We start from the raw sequence: 18,637 nt of genomic DNA, 5'->3' as shown, positions 1-18,637 counted from the left end.
CACGGGGGGGGGTGCGTGGGGGTGCCCTGCAGAGGGGTGCATGGGGGGTGCACTTTGGGGGCCCTGCACCCCCCGCCGTACCCCTCCTCCCCCAGCACCCCGCGGTCCCAGCACCCCCGGCCACCCACGCGTGACCCGTGGCAGGGCCGGCGCTGCCGGCGGCTCGTTGGTCTAGGGGTATGATTCTCGCTTAGGGTGCGAGAGGTCCCGGGTTCAAATCCCGGTCGAGCCCGAGGGTTTTTTTTTCCCCCTGACCCCCCTTTTCCTGCCCCCCGCGACCGTGGGGCCTCCCGTGGGGGCAGGAAGGATGAGCACAAGCCGCTTAGGGGGGGATTAAGGGCTCTCGGGACCCCCCCCCAGGGTTGGGGGTGCATATAAAGGCCGGCTGGAGCGGGGTGGTGGGACCCACGCGGGGTGGGGTGCCCACGGACAGGGTGGGGTGCGCGTGGGGACGTGTTCGTGGGTGCTCGGGGGAGTGGGGGGTGGGTGTGCTCCTCCGTGGGTACCTGTGTCCTTGGGGGGGTGTGGGCAGGGGGGCGGTGCCCACCCGTGGGTGTGTTCCGGGACACCCGTGGGGTTGTGGCCGGCTCCGGGGCGGGGACAGGGAGGGGACAGGGAGGGGACAGGGCTGGGCTGAGCCCCCAGAGGCGGGTGCGGGGCGGGGGGGGGGGGGGGCTCTGCAGTTCCTGCCCTGGCCGGCTGTACTGGGCCATACTGGGCTGTACTGGGCTGCACTGCACTGTACTGGGCTGTACTGGGCTGTACTGGGCTGCACTGGCCAGTACTGGGGCATACTGGGCTGCACTGGGCTGTACTGGGCTGTACTGGGCTGCACTGGCCGGTACTGGGGCATACTGGGCTGCACTGGGCTGTACTGGGCTGCACTGGCCGGTACTGGGGCATACTGGGCTGCACTGGGCTGTACTGGGCTGTACTGGGCTGCACTGGCCGGTACTGGGGCATACTGGGCTGCACTGGGCTGTACTGGGCTGCACTGGCCGGTACTGGGGCATACTGGGCTGCACTGGGCTGTACTGGGCTGTACTGGGCTGCACTGGCTGGTACTGGGGCATACTGGGCTGCACTGGGCTGTACTGGGCTGCACTGGGCCACACTGGGCCGTACTGTGCTGTACTGTGCTGGGCTGTACTGGGCCGTACTATACTTGGCTTTACTGGGCCATACTGGGCTGTACTGGGCTGCACTGTAGTGTACTTGGTTGTACTGGGCTGTGCTGGGCTGCACTGGGCCATACTGGGCCATACTGTGCTGTGCTGTACTGGGCTGTACTGGGCCATACTGGGCTGTACTGTGCTGTGATGTACTGTACTGGGATGTACTGGGATGCACTGGGCTGCACTGGGCCATACTGGGCCATACTGTGCTGTGCTGTACTGGGCCGTACTGGGATGTACTGGGCTGTACTGTGCTGTGCTGCACTGCACTGGGCTGTACTGGGCCGTACTGTACTGGGCCGTACTGGGTTGGGTCAGGTCCAGTAGTGCCATACTGTACCGTAGCAGGTCAGGCCATACTGTACTGGGCTGTACTGGGCCATACTGGGCCATACTGAGTCGGGTCAGGTCTGGTTGTGCTGTACCATACCATACTGGACTGGGCCATACTGGGCTGGACTGGGCTGGGCTGGGTCAGGTGGGGTCACCCTGTGCCATACCCTATGGTACCATACTGGGCCAGACTGTACTGGTCAGACTGGGTTTCACCGTGCTGTGCCATTCCATACCGTGCCATACTGTTCCATACTGTGCCATACTGTTCCATACCGTGCCGTACCGTTCCATACCGTGCCGTACCATTCCATATCGTGCCGTACCGTTCCATACTGTGCCGTACCGTTCCATACTGTGCCGTGCCATTCCATACCATGCTGTACCATTCCATACCGTGCCATACTGTTCCATACTGTGCCGTACCGTTCCATACCATGCTGTACCATTCCATACCGTGCCGTACCATTCCATACCGTGCTGTACCATTCCATACCATGCCGTACCGTTCCATACCATGCCGTACCATTCCATACTGTGCCGTACCGTTCCATACCATGCTGTACCGTACTGCCCTGGCTGGGCTGGGTCCCACGGTACCATATGGGCCTGGGCCATGCTGTACCAGGCCGTACCATACTGCACCGTGCCGGGCTGGGTCATGCCGTACCACGCTATACCATACTGTGCTGTACCATACAGTGCTATACCATGCCGTACCACGCTATACGCTATACCATACTGTGCTGTACCATACAGTGCTGTACCATACTGTACTGTACCATATGATGCCATGCCATGCCGTACCACACCATACCACGCTATGCCATACTGTACCATACTGTGCTGTACCGTACAATGCCATGCCATGCCATACCGTACCATGCCGTACCATGCTATACCATACTGTACCATACTGTACTGTACCGTGCCATACTGTACCATACCATGCCATCCCATACCACACTATACTGTACCACACGTACCATACCACACCATAAACCATACCATGCTATGCCGTACCATACCATACCATATACCGTACCATACGGTACCATACCATACACCATAACATGTACCATACCATATACCATGCACCATACCATACACCATACTGTATACCATACCATACACTATACCATACTGTACCATACCATACCCCATGCCATACTCCATACCCCATACCATACACCATGCCATACTCCATACCATACCCCATACCATACTCCATACCATACCATACCATACCCCATACCATACCCCATACCATACCCCATACCATACCCCATACCATACCCTATACCATACCATACCCATACCATACCCCATACCCTATACCATACCATACCCTATACCATACCATACCCCATACCATACCCCATACCATACCATACCCTATACCATACCATACCCCATACCATACACCATACCATACCCTATACCATACCCCATACCATACCCTATACCATACCATACCCCATACCATACCCCATACCCTATACCATACCATACCCCATACCATACCATACCCTATACCATACCCCATACCATACCATACCCTATACCATACCCCATACCATACCCTATACCATACTATACCATGCCCATACCTATACCCTATACCATACTATACCCCATACCATACCCTATACCATACCATACCCTATACCATACTATACTTATACCATACCCATACCATATTATACCATACTATACCCTATACCATACCATACCCCATACCATACACCATACCATACTTATACCATACCATACCCTATACTATACAATATACCCATACCATACCATACATACCATACCCCATACCATACTATACCATACCATACCATACTATACCATACCCCATAATACCATACTATACCATACCATACCCCATACCATACCCCATACCCCATTCCATACCCCATACCATACCCCATTCCATACCCCTACCGTACCGTACCGTATGGTACCACAGCCCGTGCCATACCACAGCCCCGCCGTGCCCCACACCGTACCGTACCATGCCGTGCTCAGCCTGACGTCACCGCGTCCCCTCTGAGGTCATCGCTCTCCCGCCGCACAGCCCTCCCTGCCGCAGGGACCCCCACCCCTCCCCCCTGCGAGCCCCTCCCCCCGCGCCCATCCCCCCCCATCTTTAGGGGGACACCCCCCACCCCCACCCCCCCCCCCGCGGGGCGGACACGGGGGGCGCAGGGGCTCGGCTGCCCCGGCCCCGCGGCGCCGGCCCCGCCTGTGCCCATCAGTAGGCTCCAGAGTGAACGCTGGGGCGAGGGCCCCAGGGCGGGGCCAGGGGCGCTGGGGGTGCGGGCTGTGGGGCGGCGGCACTGGGGGGGGCAGGGCCCCCCATGGAAGGGGGCGGGCGGTTGCCGGGGCAGCCGGCGATGCCACCCCTGGGGACCGTCACCCGGGGGACGGGCGCGGGCGCAGGCTGGCCCGTGGTGGCAGGGCCATGGAGCTCAGCGCCTCCCCCTCCGTGGGCAGTGAGTGGGGGGCCGGGCACCCCAGGGTGGGCACCCACGGGTGGTGGGCACCCACGGGTGGTGGGCACCCATGGGGTTGGGCACCCAACGGGCGACGGGCACCCACGGGCGATGGGCACCCCCAGGGTGGGCACCCATGGGTGGTGGGCATCCATGAGGGTGGGCACCCACGGGCGACGGGCACCCAGGTGTGGGCACCCACGGGCGACGGGCACCCCCAGGGCTGGGCACCCACGGGTGGTGGGCATCCATGGGGTTGGGCACCCAACGGGCGACGGGCACCCACGGGTGACGGGCACTCCCAGGGTGGGCACCCATGGGTGGTGGGCACCCATGGGGTTGGGCACCCACGGGCGACGGGCACCCACGGGTGACGGGCACTCCCAGGGTGGGCACCCATGGGTGGTGGGCATCCATGAGGGTGGGCACCCACGGGCGACGGGCACCCCCAGGGCTGGGCACCCATGGGTGGTGGGCATCCATGGGGTTGGGCACCCACAGGCGACGGGCACCCAGGGTTGGGCACCCACGGGAGACGGGCGCCCACGGGCGATGGGCACCCCCAGGGCTGGGCACCCATGGGTGGTGGGCATCCATGAGGGTGGGCACCCACGGGCGACGGGCACCCAGGGGTGGGCACCCAACAGGCGACGGGCACCCACGGGTGACAGGCACCCCCAGGGTGGGCACCCACGGGTGGTGGGCATCCACGGGAGACGGGCACCCACGGGCGATGGGCACCCCCAGGGCTGGGCACCCATGGGTGGTGGGCATCCATGAGGGTGGGCACCCACGGGCGACGGGCACCCCTGGGCGATGGCCACCCACGGGCGACGGCCACCCAGGGGTGGGCACCCACGGGCGACGGGCACCCACGGGTGACGGGCACCCCGAGCTGCCGCCCTCTCGCAGGGGAGCTGCGGGTGCTGCAGGCCGAGCTGGGCGCGCTGCAGGCAGGGCAGGCAGCGGAGCTGGGGCAGCTGGAGCGGGCGCTGGCGCGGGCGCAGGCGGAGCGGGCGGCGGTGCAGGCGGCGGGCGGGCAGCAGGCCGCCGAGGCGGCCCGGCTGCGGCAGGAGGTGGCCGAGCTGCGGGCAGAGCTGCGGCGCCGGGGTGCCACCGCCGAGGTGGCACGGCTGCGAGGTAGCGGGGTATGGCAGGGAGGTGGCCGCGGAGCGGTGGGATGGTGGCCGTGGCGTGGTGGTGGCCGTGGTGTGGCGGTGGTGATGGCGTGGTGTGGTGGTGGCCACGGCGTGGTGAGATGGTGGCCACGGCGTGGTGGGATGGTGGCCGTGGCATGGTGGTGGTGATGGCGTGGTGTGGTGGTGGCCACGGCGTGGTGGGATGGTGGCCATGGTGTGGCGGTGGTGATGGCGTGGTGTGGTGGTGGCCACGGCGTGGTGAGATGGTGGCCACGGCGTGGTGGGATGGTGGCCATGGTGTGGCGGTGGTGATGGCGTGGTGTGGTGGTGGCCACGGCGTGGTGGGATGGTGGCCATGGTGTGGCGGTGGTGATGGCGTGGTGTGGTGGTGGCCACGGCGTGGTGGAATGGTGGCCACGGCGTGGTGGGATGGTGGCCATGGTGTGGCGGTGGTGATGGCGTGGTGTGGTGGTGGCCACGGCGTGGTGAGATGGTGGCCACGGCGTGGTGGGATGGTGGCCATGGTGTGGCGGTGGTGATGGCGTGGTGTGGTGGTGGCCACGGCGTGGTGGGATGGTGGCCACGGCGTGGTGAGATGGTGGCCGTGGCATGGTGGTGGTGATGGCCTGGTGGGATGGTGGCCACGGCATGGTGAGATGGTGGCCATGGCGTGGTGTGGTGGGGGCCATGGTGTGGTGGTGGTCACGGTGTGGCAGAGTGGTGGCCATGGTGTGGTGGTGGCGATGGCGCGGTGCGTTGGTGGGCATGGTGTGGTGAGATGGTTGGTATGGCACGGTAGGCTGGTGGCCACGGGATGGTGGGATGGTGGCCATAGCATGGGGGGGTGGTGGGCAAGGTGTGGTGGGGTGGTGGCCATGGCATGGTGGTGGCCATGGCGTGGCAGGGTGGTGGGCACGGTGTGGTGGGGTGGTGGCCATGGGATGGTGGGTTGGTGGCCATGGGGTGGTGGTGGCCATGGCGTGGCACGGTGGTGGCCATGGCATGCTGCGTTGGTGGCCACGGGGTGGTGGGATGGTGGGCATTGCATGGCGGGTTGGTGGCCGTGGTGTGGCGGGATGGCGGCCGTGCTTTGGTAGGGTGACGTTGCGGCACAGGGGGTGGTGGCGGTGGCAGGGGCCGATGCCGTGGGGCGCGGTGCCGTGGGGCGCGGTGCCGTGGGGCTGAGGCGTGGGTGGGGCGCAGAGGAGCTGGCCAGGCTGCGGGCGCAGCAGGAGGCGCTGGGCGAGGAGCACCGGGCGCTGCGGCGCTGCCACCACCGCCTCTGCCGGCACCTCCGGGCCACCCCCTGCCACCGGTACTGCCCCACGGCACCCGCGGCACCCACGGCAGCCCCTGCCCAGAGCCCCCCGCGACCCCACGGGGCGTCCGTGTCCCCACCCTGGTGCCCTCCTGGATGTGGCCCCATACATGTCCCCGCCACGTCCCTCCTGTCCCCGTGGCCACGTCCCCCCTGTCCCCATGGCCACGTCCCTCCTGTCCCCGTGGCCACGTCCCCCCTGTCCCCATGGCCACGTCCCTCCTGTCCCCGTGGCCACGTCCCCCCTGTCCCCGTGGCCACGTCCCTCCTGTCCCCATGGCCACGTCCCTCCTGTCCCCGTGGGCACGTCCCCACTGGCCCCATGGCCACGTCCCTCCTGTCCCCGTGGCCACGTCCCCCCTGTCCCCATGGCCCGTGTGCCCCCTGTCCCCATGGCCATGTCCCCCGTGTCCCCTGACCCATGTCCCGCCCCGTCCCCATGGCCGTGTCCCCAGTGTCCCCTTGTCCATATCTTCCGTGTCCCCCAGCCATGTCCCCTGTACCCCCTGGCCATGTCCCTCTGTCCCCATGGCCTTGTCCCCTTGTCCCCACAGCCATGTGCCCCTAGCCATGTCCCCCTTGTCCCCATAGACACGTCCCCCTGTCCCCATGTCCCCTGTCCCCATGTCCCCTGTCCCCCTGGCCACCTTGCCGGTGCCCCTGGCCAAGTCCCCCGTGCCCCCAGCCATGTCCCCCTTGTCCCCATGGCCATGTCCCCCTGGCCATGTCCCCAATGTCCCCACTGTCCCCCTGGCCATGTCCCCAGTGTCCCCACTGTCCCCACGGCCATGTCCCTGGTGTCCCCACTGTCCCCCTGGCCATGTCCCCCGTCCGTGTCCCCCCGCCGCCGGCGGCCCCCGGCACCACCATCTCCCGCAGGTGCCCCGAGGGGCCGGGGGACACGGAGGGTCCCCCCCTGGTGTCCCCCCACCCTGGGGACCCCGAGGACGCCGAGGACGCCCAGCCCTGGTGCGAGGAGAGGACCCAGAGCCAGGTGGGGGGGCGGGGGGCTGGGGTGCCACCGCAGTGGGGGTGGCCCTGACTCCCGTCCCTCCCCAGGAGACCACGGGTGGGCTCAAGCCCTTCGTCCTCTTCCTCGTGGCCTCTGCCATCATCTTCCTCTACCCCCGCCTGAGGCAGAGCTGAGACCCAGCGGGCACCCTGACCCCCCGGAGCACCCTGAGCCCCCCGGAGCACCCTGACCCCCTGGAGCACCCTGACCCCCGGAGCACCCTGACCCCCCTGGAGCACCCTGACCCCCTGGAGCACCCTGACCCCCCTGGAGCACCCTGACCCCCTGGAGCACCCTGACCCCCTGGAGCACCTTGACCTCCCCGGAGCACCCTGACCCCCGGAGCACCCTGACCCCCTGGAGCGCCCTGACCCTCCCGGAGCACCCTGACCCCTCTGTAGCACCCTGACCCCCCTGGAGCGCCCTGACCCCCCAGAGCACCCTGACCCCCCTGGAGCGCCCTGACCCCCCTGGAGCACCCTGACCCTCTGTAGCACCCTGACCCCCTCCTGTAGCACCCTGACCCCCCCAGAGCACCCTGACCCCCCCACAGCACCCTGACCCCCTGAACTCCCCCGGAGCACCCCGACCCCTCTGTAGCACCCTGACCCCCCTCCCCCAGCAATAAACCAAATCCCACCCCTACGCGGCTGCCGTCGGTGCGAGGGTCCCCGGGGTGCGGGTGGCACCCATGGGTGCACCCCGCTGCCACCCACGTGCCACCAGCGTCCCCTCCCCGAGCGGGACGTGCCCCTGCCCCCCGGGGTATTTTGGGTGCCGGGTGCGTGGCTCTGACTCCCCGGGTTATTTTTAGGTGCTGGCGCAGGCGCTTGGGCCACCGTCTGTGTCCCCCCCGCCACCCGCTGTCACCCTGGGGTGCACCCCCACCCCCCCCCCCCAGCCAGCGGCACCCACCCAGGGAACTCCTCGCCGTGGGGGGGGGGGGGGAACTGAGTCACAGGGCGGTGGGAGAGGAACCCTGGCCTCCTGCACCCCTGTCCCCCCCCCCCCATGGGTCCCAGGCCTCTGGGTGCCCCCCACCCACCCACTGGAAGCTTCCAGGGCGGGTGGCCAGCGGTGACGTGGTGACACCGGTGGCCGGACACCGGAACCGGGGGAACCTGATACCCCCCCCCCAAAAAAAAACCAACCCCCCCACCCAAAGGACCCAGGTCCGGAGCACCCAGCACCCAAGTGTGTGTGTCCCCCCCCTCCCCCCAGCACCCAGCCTGGGCCCAAGGGTGTTGAACAGGACCCCCCGGGGGGGGGGGGGCACCGGCGATGTTGGGGGAAGCGGGGGGTCCAGGGGCTCACAGGGGCCCCCCATCGTGAAGGCCCCCGCCCCCCCCGCCATGTGCCAGCCCTGTGGGGAAACTGAGGCACGGCCGAGGGTGGGTGAGCACCAGTGGGGTGCTCACCCGGCAAGGGGGGGCCCTGGGTGGGGGTCCCAAGGCGGGGGGCTGATGGGGATGTTTGGGGGTCCTGGGGGGCGTGGGGGTCTCGGTTGTGGTCCTGGGGAGGGGGGGTTATGTGAGGGTTTTTGGGGGTCTGAGTGGGGGGTCCTGAGGGGGGTCCTGAGTGGGGGTCCTGAGGGGGGTCCCGCGTTTCCTGAGGGTCTTTGGGGGGTTTTGGGTGCCAATGGTGCCGGGTGTATTGGGCTGCCGGGGTGCTGAGGGGTTGGGGTGCTGGGGTGCCGGGTATTGGGGTGCGGGGGTGTCGGGGTGCTGGGGTGCTGGGGTTTTGGGGTGCCGGGGTTTTTGCGGTGCTGAGCTTTCGGGGGGGCCGAGGTTTGGAGGCGCCGGGGTGCCGGGGTTTTGGGGGGGCCGGTGTTTTGGGGAGCCGGGGTTTCGGGGGTCTGGGGGGCGTGGGGTGCCGGTGCCGGGGTGCGGGGGCTCCGGGGTGCCGGGATTTGGGGGTGCCGGCGTTTCGGGGGTCTGGGGGGGGGCGTGGGGTGCCGGTGCCGGGGTTTCGGGGGTGCCGGGGCGCGGTGGCCGCGCCGTCGGGGCTATAAATAGCGGCTGCGGTCAGGGCCCCCCCCCGGCCCGGCCCACCCGTGACAGCGGGGCCGTGGCGGGGCGGGCCGGGCCGGGCCGGGGCAGCGCTTAAAGCCGCCGCCGCCCCCGGAGCCGCCACTCGCCGCCCGCCGCCCCCGGCACCGGGAACCCCCCGGAGCCCGCTCCGGAGCCCGCTCCGCCCCGGGAACCGGGAACCGACCTCGGGAACCGACCTCGGGAGCCCGCCCGGACCCCGCTGCCCGCCGGGAACCGCTGCTCCGCTCCGGGAAAGGCACCGGGAACCGGGAACCGGCACCGGGAGCCCGCCCGGACCCCGCTGCCCCGCCGGGAACCGACCCCGGGAACAGCACCGGGAACCGGGGACCGGCACCGGGAGCCCGCCCGGACCCCGCTGCCCCGCCGGGAACCGCGGCTCCGCTCCGGGAACGGCACCAGGAACCGGCACCGGGAACCGACCCGGACCCCGCTGCCCACCGGGAACCGGGAACCGACCCCGGGAACCGGCACCGGGAACCGCGAACCGGCACCGGGAACTTGCGCCGGGATTGATCCAGGACACCAGCCCCCGGCACCGGGGCTGACGCCGGGAACCAGGACACTGTACCGGACACCGGGACCGAGCCGGGACCCCCACCCGGGACACCGGGACTGACCCAGGACACCGTCCCCCAGCACCGGCATTGTCACCGGGAACCGGGACCCCACCCCGGGCACCCACATTGACCCAGGACCCCCGCCCGGGACCCCAACAGCCACCCAGGACCCCCACCCGGGACACCTTCAGGACACCGGGACTGACTTGGGACCCCCACCCAGGACCCCCAACACCCACCCAGGGCCCCCACCCAGGACCCCCAACACCCACCCAGGACCCCCACCACCCACCCAGGGCCCCCACCCAGGACCCCCAACACCCACTCAGGGCCCTTATTGAGGACACCAGGGGTGACCCAGCACCCCAACCCAGGACACCGACCCCCAGCCTGGTCTACAGCCCCCTCTAGCAGGAACCCACCACCACCAGCACCCACCACCACCACCACCACCACCACCACCACCACCATGAATTCCACCTACGAGACGCAACCGGGCGAGGAACCGGAGGAGCTACCGGCCACCGAGAAGGACCTGGCGGAGGACGCTCCCTGGAAGAAGATCCAGCAGAACACCTTCACCCGCTGGTGCAACGAGCACCTCAAGTGCGTCCACAAGCGCATCGGGGACCTGCAGCGGGACCTGAGCGACGGCCTGCGCCTCATCGCCCTCCTGGAGGTCCTCAGCCAGAAGAAGATGGGGCGCAAGTACCACCCGCGCCCCAACTTCCGCCAGATGAAGCTGGAGAACGTCTCGGTGGCCCTGGAGTTCCTGGAGCGGGAGCACATCAAGCTGGTGTCCATCGGTGAGCGACGGGGAGCGGCGGGCGTGCAAGGGGGAGGGGGGCGAGGGCGGGGGGTGGAGGAGTGGGGGGTGAGCGTGCGAGGGTGGAGGTGATGGAGGAGTGGGGGTGAGGCTCGGGATGAGCGTGCAAGGGTGGGGGTGACGGGCGAGTGAGAAGGGGGAGTGAGCGTGCAAGGGCGGAGGAGTGGGAAGGGATGAGTGTGCGAGGGTGGAGGTGGTGGAGGAGTGGGGGTGAGGCTTGGGATGAGCGTGCAAGGGTGGGGGTGACGGGCGAGTGAGAAGGGGGAGTGAGCGTGCAAGGGCAGGGGTGATGGAGGAGTGGGGGGTGAGTGTGCGAGGGTGGAGGTGATGGACAGATGAGAATGGGGAGTGAGTGTGCAAGGGCAGGGGTGAGGGAGGAATGGGGGGTGAGTGTGCGAGGGTGGAGGTGATGGAGGAGTGAGGATGAAGCTCGGGATGAGCGTGCAAGGGTGGGGGTGATGGGCGAGTGAGAATGGGGAGTGAGCGTGCAAGGGCCAGGGTGATGGAGGAGTGGGGGATGAGTGTGCGAGGGTGGAGGTGATGGACAGATGAGAATGGGGAGTGAGTGTGCAAGGGCAGGGGGGAGGGAGGAGTGGGAAGGGATGAGTGTGCAAGGGTGGAGGTGATGGAGGAGCAGGGATGAGGCTTGGGACGAGTGTGCAAGGGCAAGGCTGGTGGGCAAGTGAGAATGGGGAGTGAGCGTGCAAGGGTGGGGTGACAGTGGAGTGGGAAGGGATGAGTGTGCGAGGGCGGAGGTGATGGAGGATTGGGGGTGAGCGATGAGTGTGCAAGGGCGGGGGTGATGGAGGAGTGGGAGCGGGGCTCGGGATGAGCGTGCGAGGGGAGGAGTGGTGGACAAGCAGGGACAGGGCCGAGGACGAGTGTGCAAGGGCGGGGGTGGCGGACAAGGAAGGAGCAACGAGCGTGCAAGAGCAGGGCTGGTGGATGAATGGGAATCGGGGATGAGTGTGCAAGGATCGGAGCGACGGCCGAGCGGGAACGGGCCGAGCGTGCAAGAGCAATGGCGGAACGGGAGTGGGGGCTGAGCGTGCAAGAGCCGCACCGGAGGTCTGACCCCCGTGTCAGGGGCTCGGCGTGGGGCCGCGCGGGGGTCGCGCGTGCGAGCGTGCAAGGGGCCGCTGGGGGTCCGGTCCCCGTGCGAGGCCGCGGCGTGCGAGGGGGCGGTGGCTGCGCTGAGCTCACTCTTGGCTCGGGGGCCGCGTGCCAGTGCGCTCACACCGCGGGGGCACGCTCGCCCCCTCGCACGCTCGCCCCCTCGCACGCTCCCACCCTCGCACGCTCGCCCCTCGCACGCCCCTCGCACGAGGCCCCGCCACCCCCCCGCCATCCCGGCGGCTGCAGGGTGCCCCCCCTTGCACGCGTGCCTTGCACGCTCACCCTGCCACACGCGTCCCTTGCACGCCCGCTTGCACGCTCACCCCCTTCCCCGCCGGCCTTGCACGCCCAGCCCCGCGCGGAGCCCGCGTGCCTTGCACGGGGGGGGGGGGTCGCACCCCCCCCTTGCACACTCACTTGTGCACACAACCCCCCTTGCACACCCAGACCCGGTGGGTGCGGGGGGGGTGGGGCTGAGCATCCCTGCGCACCCCCCAGTGTCCCCCCCCCCGGGGTGTCACCCCCCCCCCAGATGTTGGGTGCCCCCCCCAGATGTTGGGTGCCCCCCAGATGTTCCCCCGAGGCCCCCGCAATAGGGGGGGGTCCCGGCCACATCTGCAGCCCATTTCCTCCCCGAAACACGATCGCTTGGGGGGGGGAGGGGGAGAGGGGAGGGGAGGGGCCGGCACGCCTGGGTCCTCTCTGCGGGGCGGTGGGGAGGGGCCGGCATGCCTGGGGCCTCCCTGCCCCTCCCCCCCCAGCCGCCCCCTGCCTCAGTTTCCCCCGGCCCGGCGCTCCCCCCCCGCCTCCCACCCAGGGCCAGGGACCCCCAGGGTGCTGGGGGGGTCGGGGACCCCCAGGGTGCTCAGATGGGGTCACCCCAGGGTGCTGGGGGGGTCGGGGACCCCCAGGGTGCTGCGGGGGTCCCCCCTAGGCCCTGCCCCGTGGGAGGTCGGGGTCCCCCGTGCTGTGCCGTGGGGGGACGTGGGGTGCTGGTCCCCCAGCTGGGGACCCCCGGGGGGCCGGGGTGCAGGGGGCTGCAGCTGGGTGCTGTGGGGGGACAGGGGGGACGGTGCCGTGGGGTGTCGGGGTGTCCCGGGGGTGTCGGGGACCCCCGTGTGTCCCCAGGCCGTGGAGGTGGCAGGGACCCCCGTGTGTCCCCAGACTGGTGTCGGGGTGTCGGGGACCCCCGTGTGTCCCCAGGCTGTGGGGGGTGGCAGGGACCCCCGTGTGTCCCCAGGCTGGTGTCGGGGTGTCGGGGACCCCCGTGTGTCCCCCGTGTGTCCCCAGGCCGTGGAGGTGGCAGGGACCCCCGTGTGTCCCCCGTGTGTCCCCAGGCCGTGGAGGTGGCAGGGACCCCCGTGTGTCCCCAGGCTGGTGTCGGGGTGTCGGGGACCCCCATGTGTCCCCCGTGTGTCCCCAGGCCGTGGAGGTGGCAGGGACCCCCGTGTGTCCCCAGGCTGTGGGGGTGTCGGGGATCCCCGTGTGTCCCCCGTGTTTCCCCAGGCTGGTGTCGGGGTGGCAGGGACCCCCGTGTGTCCCCTGTGTGTCCCCAGGCTGTTGGGGTGGCAGGGACCCCCGTGTGTCCCCAGGCTGGTGTCGGGGTGTCGGGGACCCCCATGTGTCCCCCGTGTGTCCCCAGGCTGTTGGGGTGTCGGGGACCCCCGTGTGTCCCCAGGCTGGTGTCGGGGTGTCGGGGACCCCCATGTGTCCCCCGTGTGTCCCCAGGCCGTGGAGGTGGCAGGGACCCCCGTGTGTCCCCTGTGTGTCCCCAGGCCGTGGAGGTGGCAGGGACCCCCGTGTGTCCCCAGACTGTTGGGGTAGCAGGGACCCCCGTGTGTCCCCAGGCTGGTGTCGGGGTGTCGGGGACCCCCATGTGTCCCCCGTGTGTCCCCAGGCTGTTGGGGTGTCAGGGACCCCTGTGTGTCCCCAGACTGGTGTCGGGGTGCAGGGACCCCGTGTGTCCCCAGGCTGGTGTCGGGTGGCAGGGACCCCCATGTGTCCCCCGTGTGTCCCCAGGCTGTTGGGGTGTCAGGGACCCCTGTGTGTCCCCAGACTGGTGTCGGGGTGTCGGGGACCCCCGTGTGTCCCCAGGCTGTAGGGGGTGGCAGGGACCCCCGTGTGTCCCCCGTGTGTCCCCAGGCTGGTGTTGGGGTGTCGGGGACCCCCGTGTGTCCCCAGGCTGTGGGGGGTGGCAGGGACCCCCGTGTGTCCCCAGGCTGGTGTCGGGGTGTCGGGGACCCCCATGTGTCCCCCGTGTGTCCCCAGGCCGTGGAGGTGGCAGGGACCCCCGTGTGTCCCCCGTGTGTCCCCAGGCTGTTGGGGTGTCGGGGACCCCCGTGTGTCCCCAGGCTGGTGTCGGGGTGTCGGGGACCCCCATGTGTCCCCCGTGTGTCCCCAGGCCGTGGAGGTGGCAGGGACCCCCGTGTGTCCCCTGTGTGTCCCCAGGCCGTGGAGGTGGCAGGGACCCCCGTGTGTCCCCAGACTGGTGTCGGGGTGTCGGGGACCCCCGTGTGTCCCCAGGCTGTAGGGGGTGGCAGGGACCCCCGTGTGTCCCCCGTGTGTCCCCAGGCTGGTGTTGGGGTGTCGGGGACCCCCGTGTGTCCCCAGGCTGTGGGGGGTGGCAGGGACCCCCGTGTGTCCCCAGGCTGGTGTCGGGGTGTCGGGGACCCCCATGTGTCCCCCGTGTGTCCCCAGGCCGTGGAGGTGGCAGGGACCCCCGTGTGTCCCCAGGCTGTCGGGGTGTCGGGGACCCCCATGTGTCCCCCGTGTGTCCCCAGGCCGTGGAGGTGGCAGGGACCCCCGTGTGTCCCCAGGCTGTCGGGGTGTCGGGGACCCCCGTGTGTCCCCAGGCTGCGGGGGGCGGCGGGGACCCCTGGGCCGCCCCAGGCAGTGGGGGGTGGCGGAGGCCCCCGCGCGGCGTCCCCGAGGTGCCGGTGTCCCCGCAGACAGCAAGGCCATCGTGGACGGGAACCTGAAGCTGATCCTGGGGCTGGTGTGGACGCTGATCCTGCACTACTCCATCTCCATGCCGGTCTGGGAGGAGGAGGAGGAGGAGGAAGGGCGGCGGCAGACGCCCAAGCAGCGCCTGCTGGGCTGGATCCAGAACAAGGTGCCCCAGCTGCCCATCACCAACTTCAGCAAGGACTGGCAGGACGGCAAGGCGCTGGGCGCGCTGGTGGACAACTGCGCGCCCGGTGAGGGACTGGGAGCACTGGGAGCACTGGGAGGGACTGGGGGGATTGGGAGGGACTGGGGCGCTGGGGGATTGGGGACACTGGGGGCGCTGGGGACACTGGGGACACTATGGGGATTGGGGGCGCTGGGCGCACTGGTGGACAACTGCGCGCCCGGTGAGGGACTGGGGGCACTGGGAGCACTGGGAGGGACTGGGGGCACTGGGAGGGACTGGGGGATTGGGGGCGCTGGGGGATTGGGGGCACTGGGGGCTCTGGGGACACTGGGGACACTGGGGACACTATGGGGACCAGGGGCGCTGGGCGCGCTGGTGGACAACTGCGCGCCCGGTGAGGGACTGGGAGCACTGGGAGGGACTGGGAGGGACTGGGGGGATTGGGAGGGACTGGGGGCGCTGGGGGATTGGGGACACTGGGGGCGCTGGGGGCGCTGGGGACACTATGGGGATTGGGGCGCTGGGCGCACTGGTGGACAACTGCGCGCCCGGTGAGGGACTGGGGGCACTGGGAGCACTGGGAGGGACTGGGGGGATTGGGGGCGCTGGGGGATTGGGGACACTGGGGACACTGGGGACACTATGGGGATTGGGGCGCTGGGTGCGCTGGTGGACAACTGCGCGCCCGGTGAGGGACTGGGGGCACTGGGAGGGACTGGGGGGATTGGGGACACTGGGGGCGCTGGGGACACTGGGGACACTGGGGACACTGGGGACACTGGGGACACTGGGGACACTATGGGGACTGGGGGCGCTGGGCGCGCTGGTGGACAACTGCGCGCCCGGTGAGGGACTGGGAGCACTGGGAGGGACTGGGGACACTGGGGACACTATGGGGACCAGGGGCGCTGGGCGCGCTGGTGGACAACTGCGCGCCCAGTGAGGGACTGGGGGCACTGGGAGGGACTGGGGATACTGGGGACACTGGGGACACCATGGGATTGGGGGCACTGGGCGCGCTGGTGGACAACTGTGCGCCCGGTGAGGGACGGCACTGGGGGCACTGGGAGGGACTGGGGATACTGGGGGGCACTGGGGGGCAGTGGGCGTCTCTGGGGGCAGAGCCCCGGGCGGGGTGGGCAGGGGGGTGCTGACCCCTCTGGGGGTGCCCCCCGTGCCAGGCCTGTGCCCGGACTGGGAGAACTGGGACCCCAACCAGCCGGTGCAGAACGCCCGGGAGGCCATGCAGCAGGCGGACGACTGGCTGGGCGTCCCCCAGGTACTGGGAGCACTGGGAGCACTGGGGGGGCCCGGCGTCCCCACCGCGCAGCTGACGGGGGGGCACGTGGGCAGGGGTTTGGGGTGCCAGCGAGTCCCACCGTAGGGTGGGGGGTGTGGAGGGGTCCCCAGGGTGTCCCTGGGCATGGGGGGGGTCCCCTGGGGGTGCAGGGGGTCCCCAAGGTGTCCCTGGGCATGGGGGGTCCCTGGGGGTGCAGGGGGTCCCCAAGGTGTCCCTGGGCATGGGGGGTCCCTGGGGGTGCAGGGGTCCCCAAGGTGTCCCTGGGCATGGGGGTCCCTGGGGTGCAGGGGGTCCCCAAGGTGTCCCTGGGCATGGGGGGGTCCCTGGGGGTGCAGGGGGTCCCCAGGGTGTCCCTGGGCATGGGGGGCGTCTCTAGGGGTGCAGGGAGGGTCCCTGGGGGTACAGGGGGTCCCCAGTGTGTCCCTGGGCATTCGGGGGGTCCCTGGGGTACGGGGGTCCCCAAGGTGGCCCTGGGCATGGGGGGTCCCTGAGGGTACAGGGGGTCCCCAAGGTGTCCCTGGGCATTGGGGGGTCCCTGGGGGTACGGGGGGTCCCCAAGGTGGCCCTGGGCATGGGGGGTCCCTGAGGGTACAGGGGGTCCCCAGGGTGTCCCTGGGCATGGGGGGGGGTGTCTCTAGGGGTTTAGGGGGGTCCCTGGGGGTTTAGGGGGTCTCTGGGGGGCTCCCTGGGCACGGAGGGGACCCTCGGTGTTACAGGGGGGTCCCCAGGGTGTCCCTGGGGGTGCAGGGGGGTCCCTGGGCACGGAGGCTCCCCCGGGGGCGGGCGGGGGCGGCAGGAGGGGCTGACGGGCGGGGGGGTCCCCGTCCCCAGGTGATCGCCCCCGAGGAGATCGTGGACCCCAACGTGGACGAGCACTCGGTGATGACGTACCTGTCCCAGTTCCCCAAGGCCAAGCTGAAGCCGGGGGCCCCCCTGCGCGCCCGCCAGCCCCAGCCCACCCGCGCCCGCGCCTACGGGCCCGGTACGGGGCGCGGGGGACGCGGGGGACGCGGGGGACGCCACGGCCAGGCACAGGGGGGACAGCATGGCCGGGCACAGGGGTGGCATGGGGGGACACGGGGGACGCCACGGCCAGGCACAGGGGGGACATAGGGGGACACAAGGGGACACCACGGCCAGGCACAAGGGGGACAGCATGACCAGGCACAGGGGGACGCGGGGGACATGGGGGACATGGGGGGACACCACAGCCAGGCACAGGGGGACGTGGGGGACATGGGGGGACACCACAGCCAGGCACAGGGGTGACACGGGGGGACATGGGGGACATGGGGGGACACCACAGCCAGGCACAGGGGTGACACGGGGGACATGGGGGACATGGGGGACACCACAGCCAGGCACAGGGGGACGTGGGGGACATGGGGACATGGGGGACACCACAGCCAGGCACAGGGGTGACACGGGGGACATGGGGGACACCCACGGCCAGGCACAGGGGTGACATGGGGGACATGGGGGACATGGGGGACACTGTGGCCAGGCACAGGGGTGACACGGGGGGACATGGGGGACATGGGGGGACACCACAGCCAGGCACAGGGGTGACACGGGGGACATGGGGGACATGGGGGACACCACAGCCAGGCACAGGGGTGACACGGGGGACATGGGGGACATGGGGGACACCACAGCCAGGCACAGGGGGACGTGGGGGGACATGGGGGACATGGGGGACACCACAGCCAGGCACAGGGGTGACACGGGGGGACATGGGGGACACCACGGCCAGGCACAGGGGTGACATGGGGGACATGGGGGACATGGGGGACACTGTGGCCAGGCACAGGGGTGACACGGGGGACATGGGGACATGGGGGACACCACAGCCAGGCACAGGGGGACGTGGGGGACATGGGGGACACCACAGCCAGGCACAGGGGTGACACAGGGGACATGGGGGACATGGGGGACACCACGGCCAGGCACAGGGGTGACACGGGGGACATGGGGGACATGGGGGACACCACGGCCAGGCACAGGGGTGACACGGGGGGACATGGGGGACATGGGGGGACACTGTGGCCAGGCACAGGGGTGACACGGGGGACATGGGGGACATGGGGGGACACCACAGCCAGGCACAGGGGTGACACGGGGGACATGGGGGACATGGGGGACACCACAGCCAGGCACAGGGGTGACACAGGGGGAC

General features: G+C 69.6%; 1 protein-coding gene and 1 non-coding gene across 2 annotated transcripts in view; both read left to right on the top strand.

Moving 5' to 3' along the window:
- The first annotated feature begins 160 nt into the window (after positions 1 to 160).
- Positions 161 to 232, top strand: TRNAP-AGG (transfer RNA proline (anticodon AGG)). Its single transcript has one exon. It is a non-coding gene; the product is annotated as a tRNA-Pro (tRNA).
- Positions 233 to 9,606: 9,374 nt separating this feature from the next.
- Positions 9,607 to 18,637, top strand: part of FLNC (filamin C) — a 64,339-nt gene continuing 55,308 nt past the window's right edge. The window contains 4 exon segments of the mRNA XM_072856559.1: positions 9,607 to 10,892; positions 14,977 to 15,225; positions 16,343 to 16,440; positions 17,293 to 17,443. Of these exon segments, the coding sequence (XP_072712660.1) occupies positions 10,556 to 10,892; positions 14,977 to 15,225; positions 16,343 to 16,440; positions 17,293 to 17,443 (835 nt within the window). The 5' untranslated portion in view covers positions 9,607 to 10,555.

The sequence above is a fragment of the Ciconia boyciana genome, chromosome 1, assembly GCF_034638445.1.
Source record: "Ciconia boyciana chromosome 1, ASM3463844v1, whole genome shotgun sequence".
In the NCBI taxonomy this organism is placed as follows: Eukaryota; Metazoa; Chordata; class Aves; order Ciconiiformes; family Ciconiidae; genus Ciconia; species Ciconia boyciana.
This window is presented reverse-complemented; position numbering and strand designations above follow the sequence as displayed.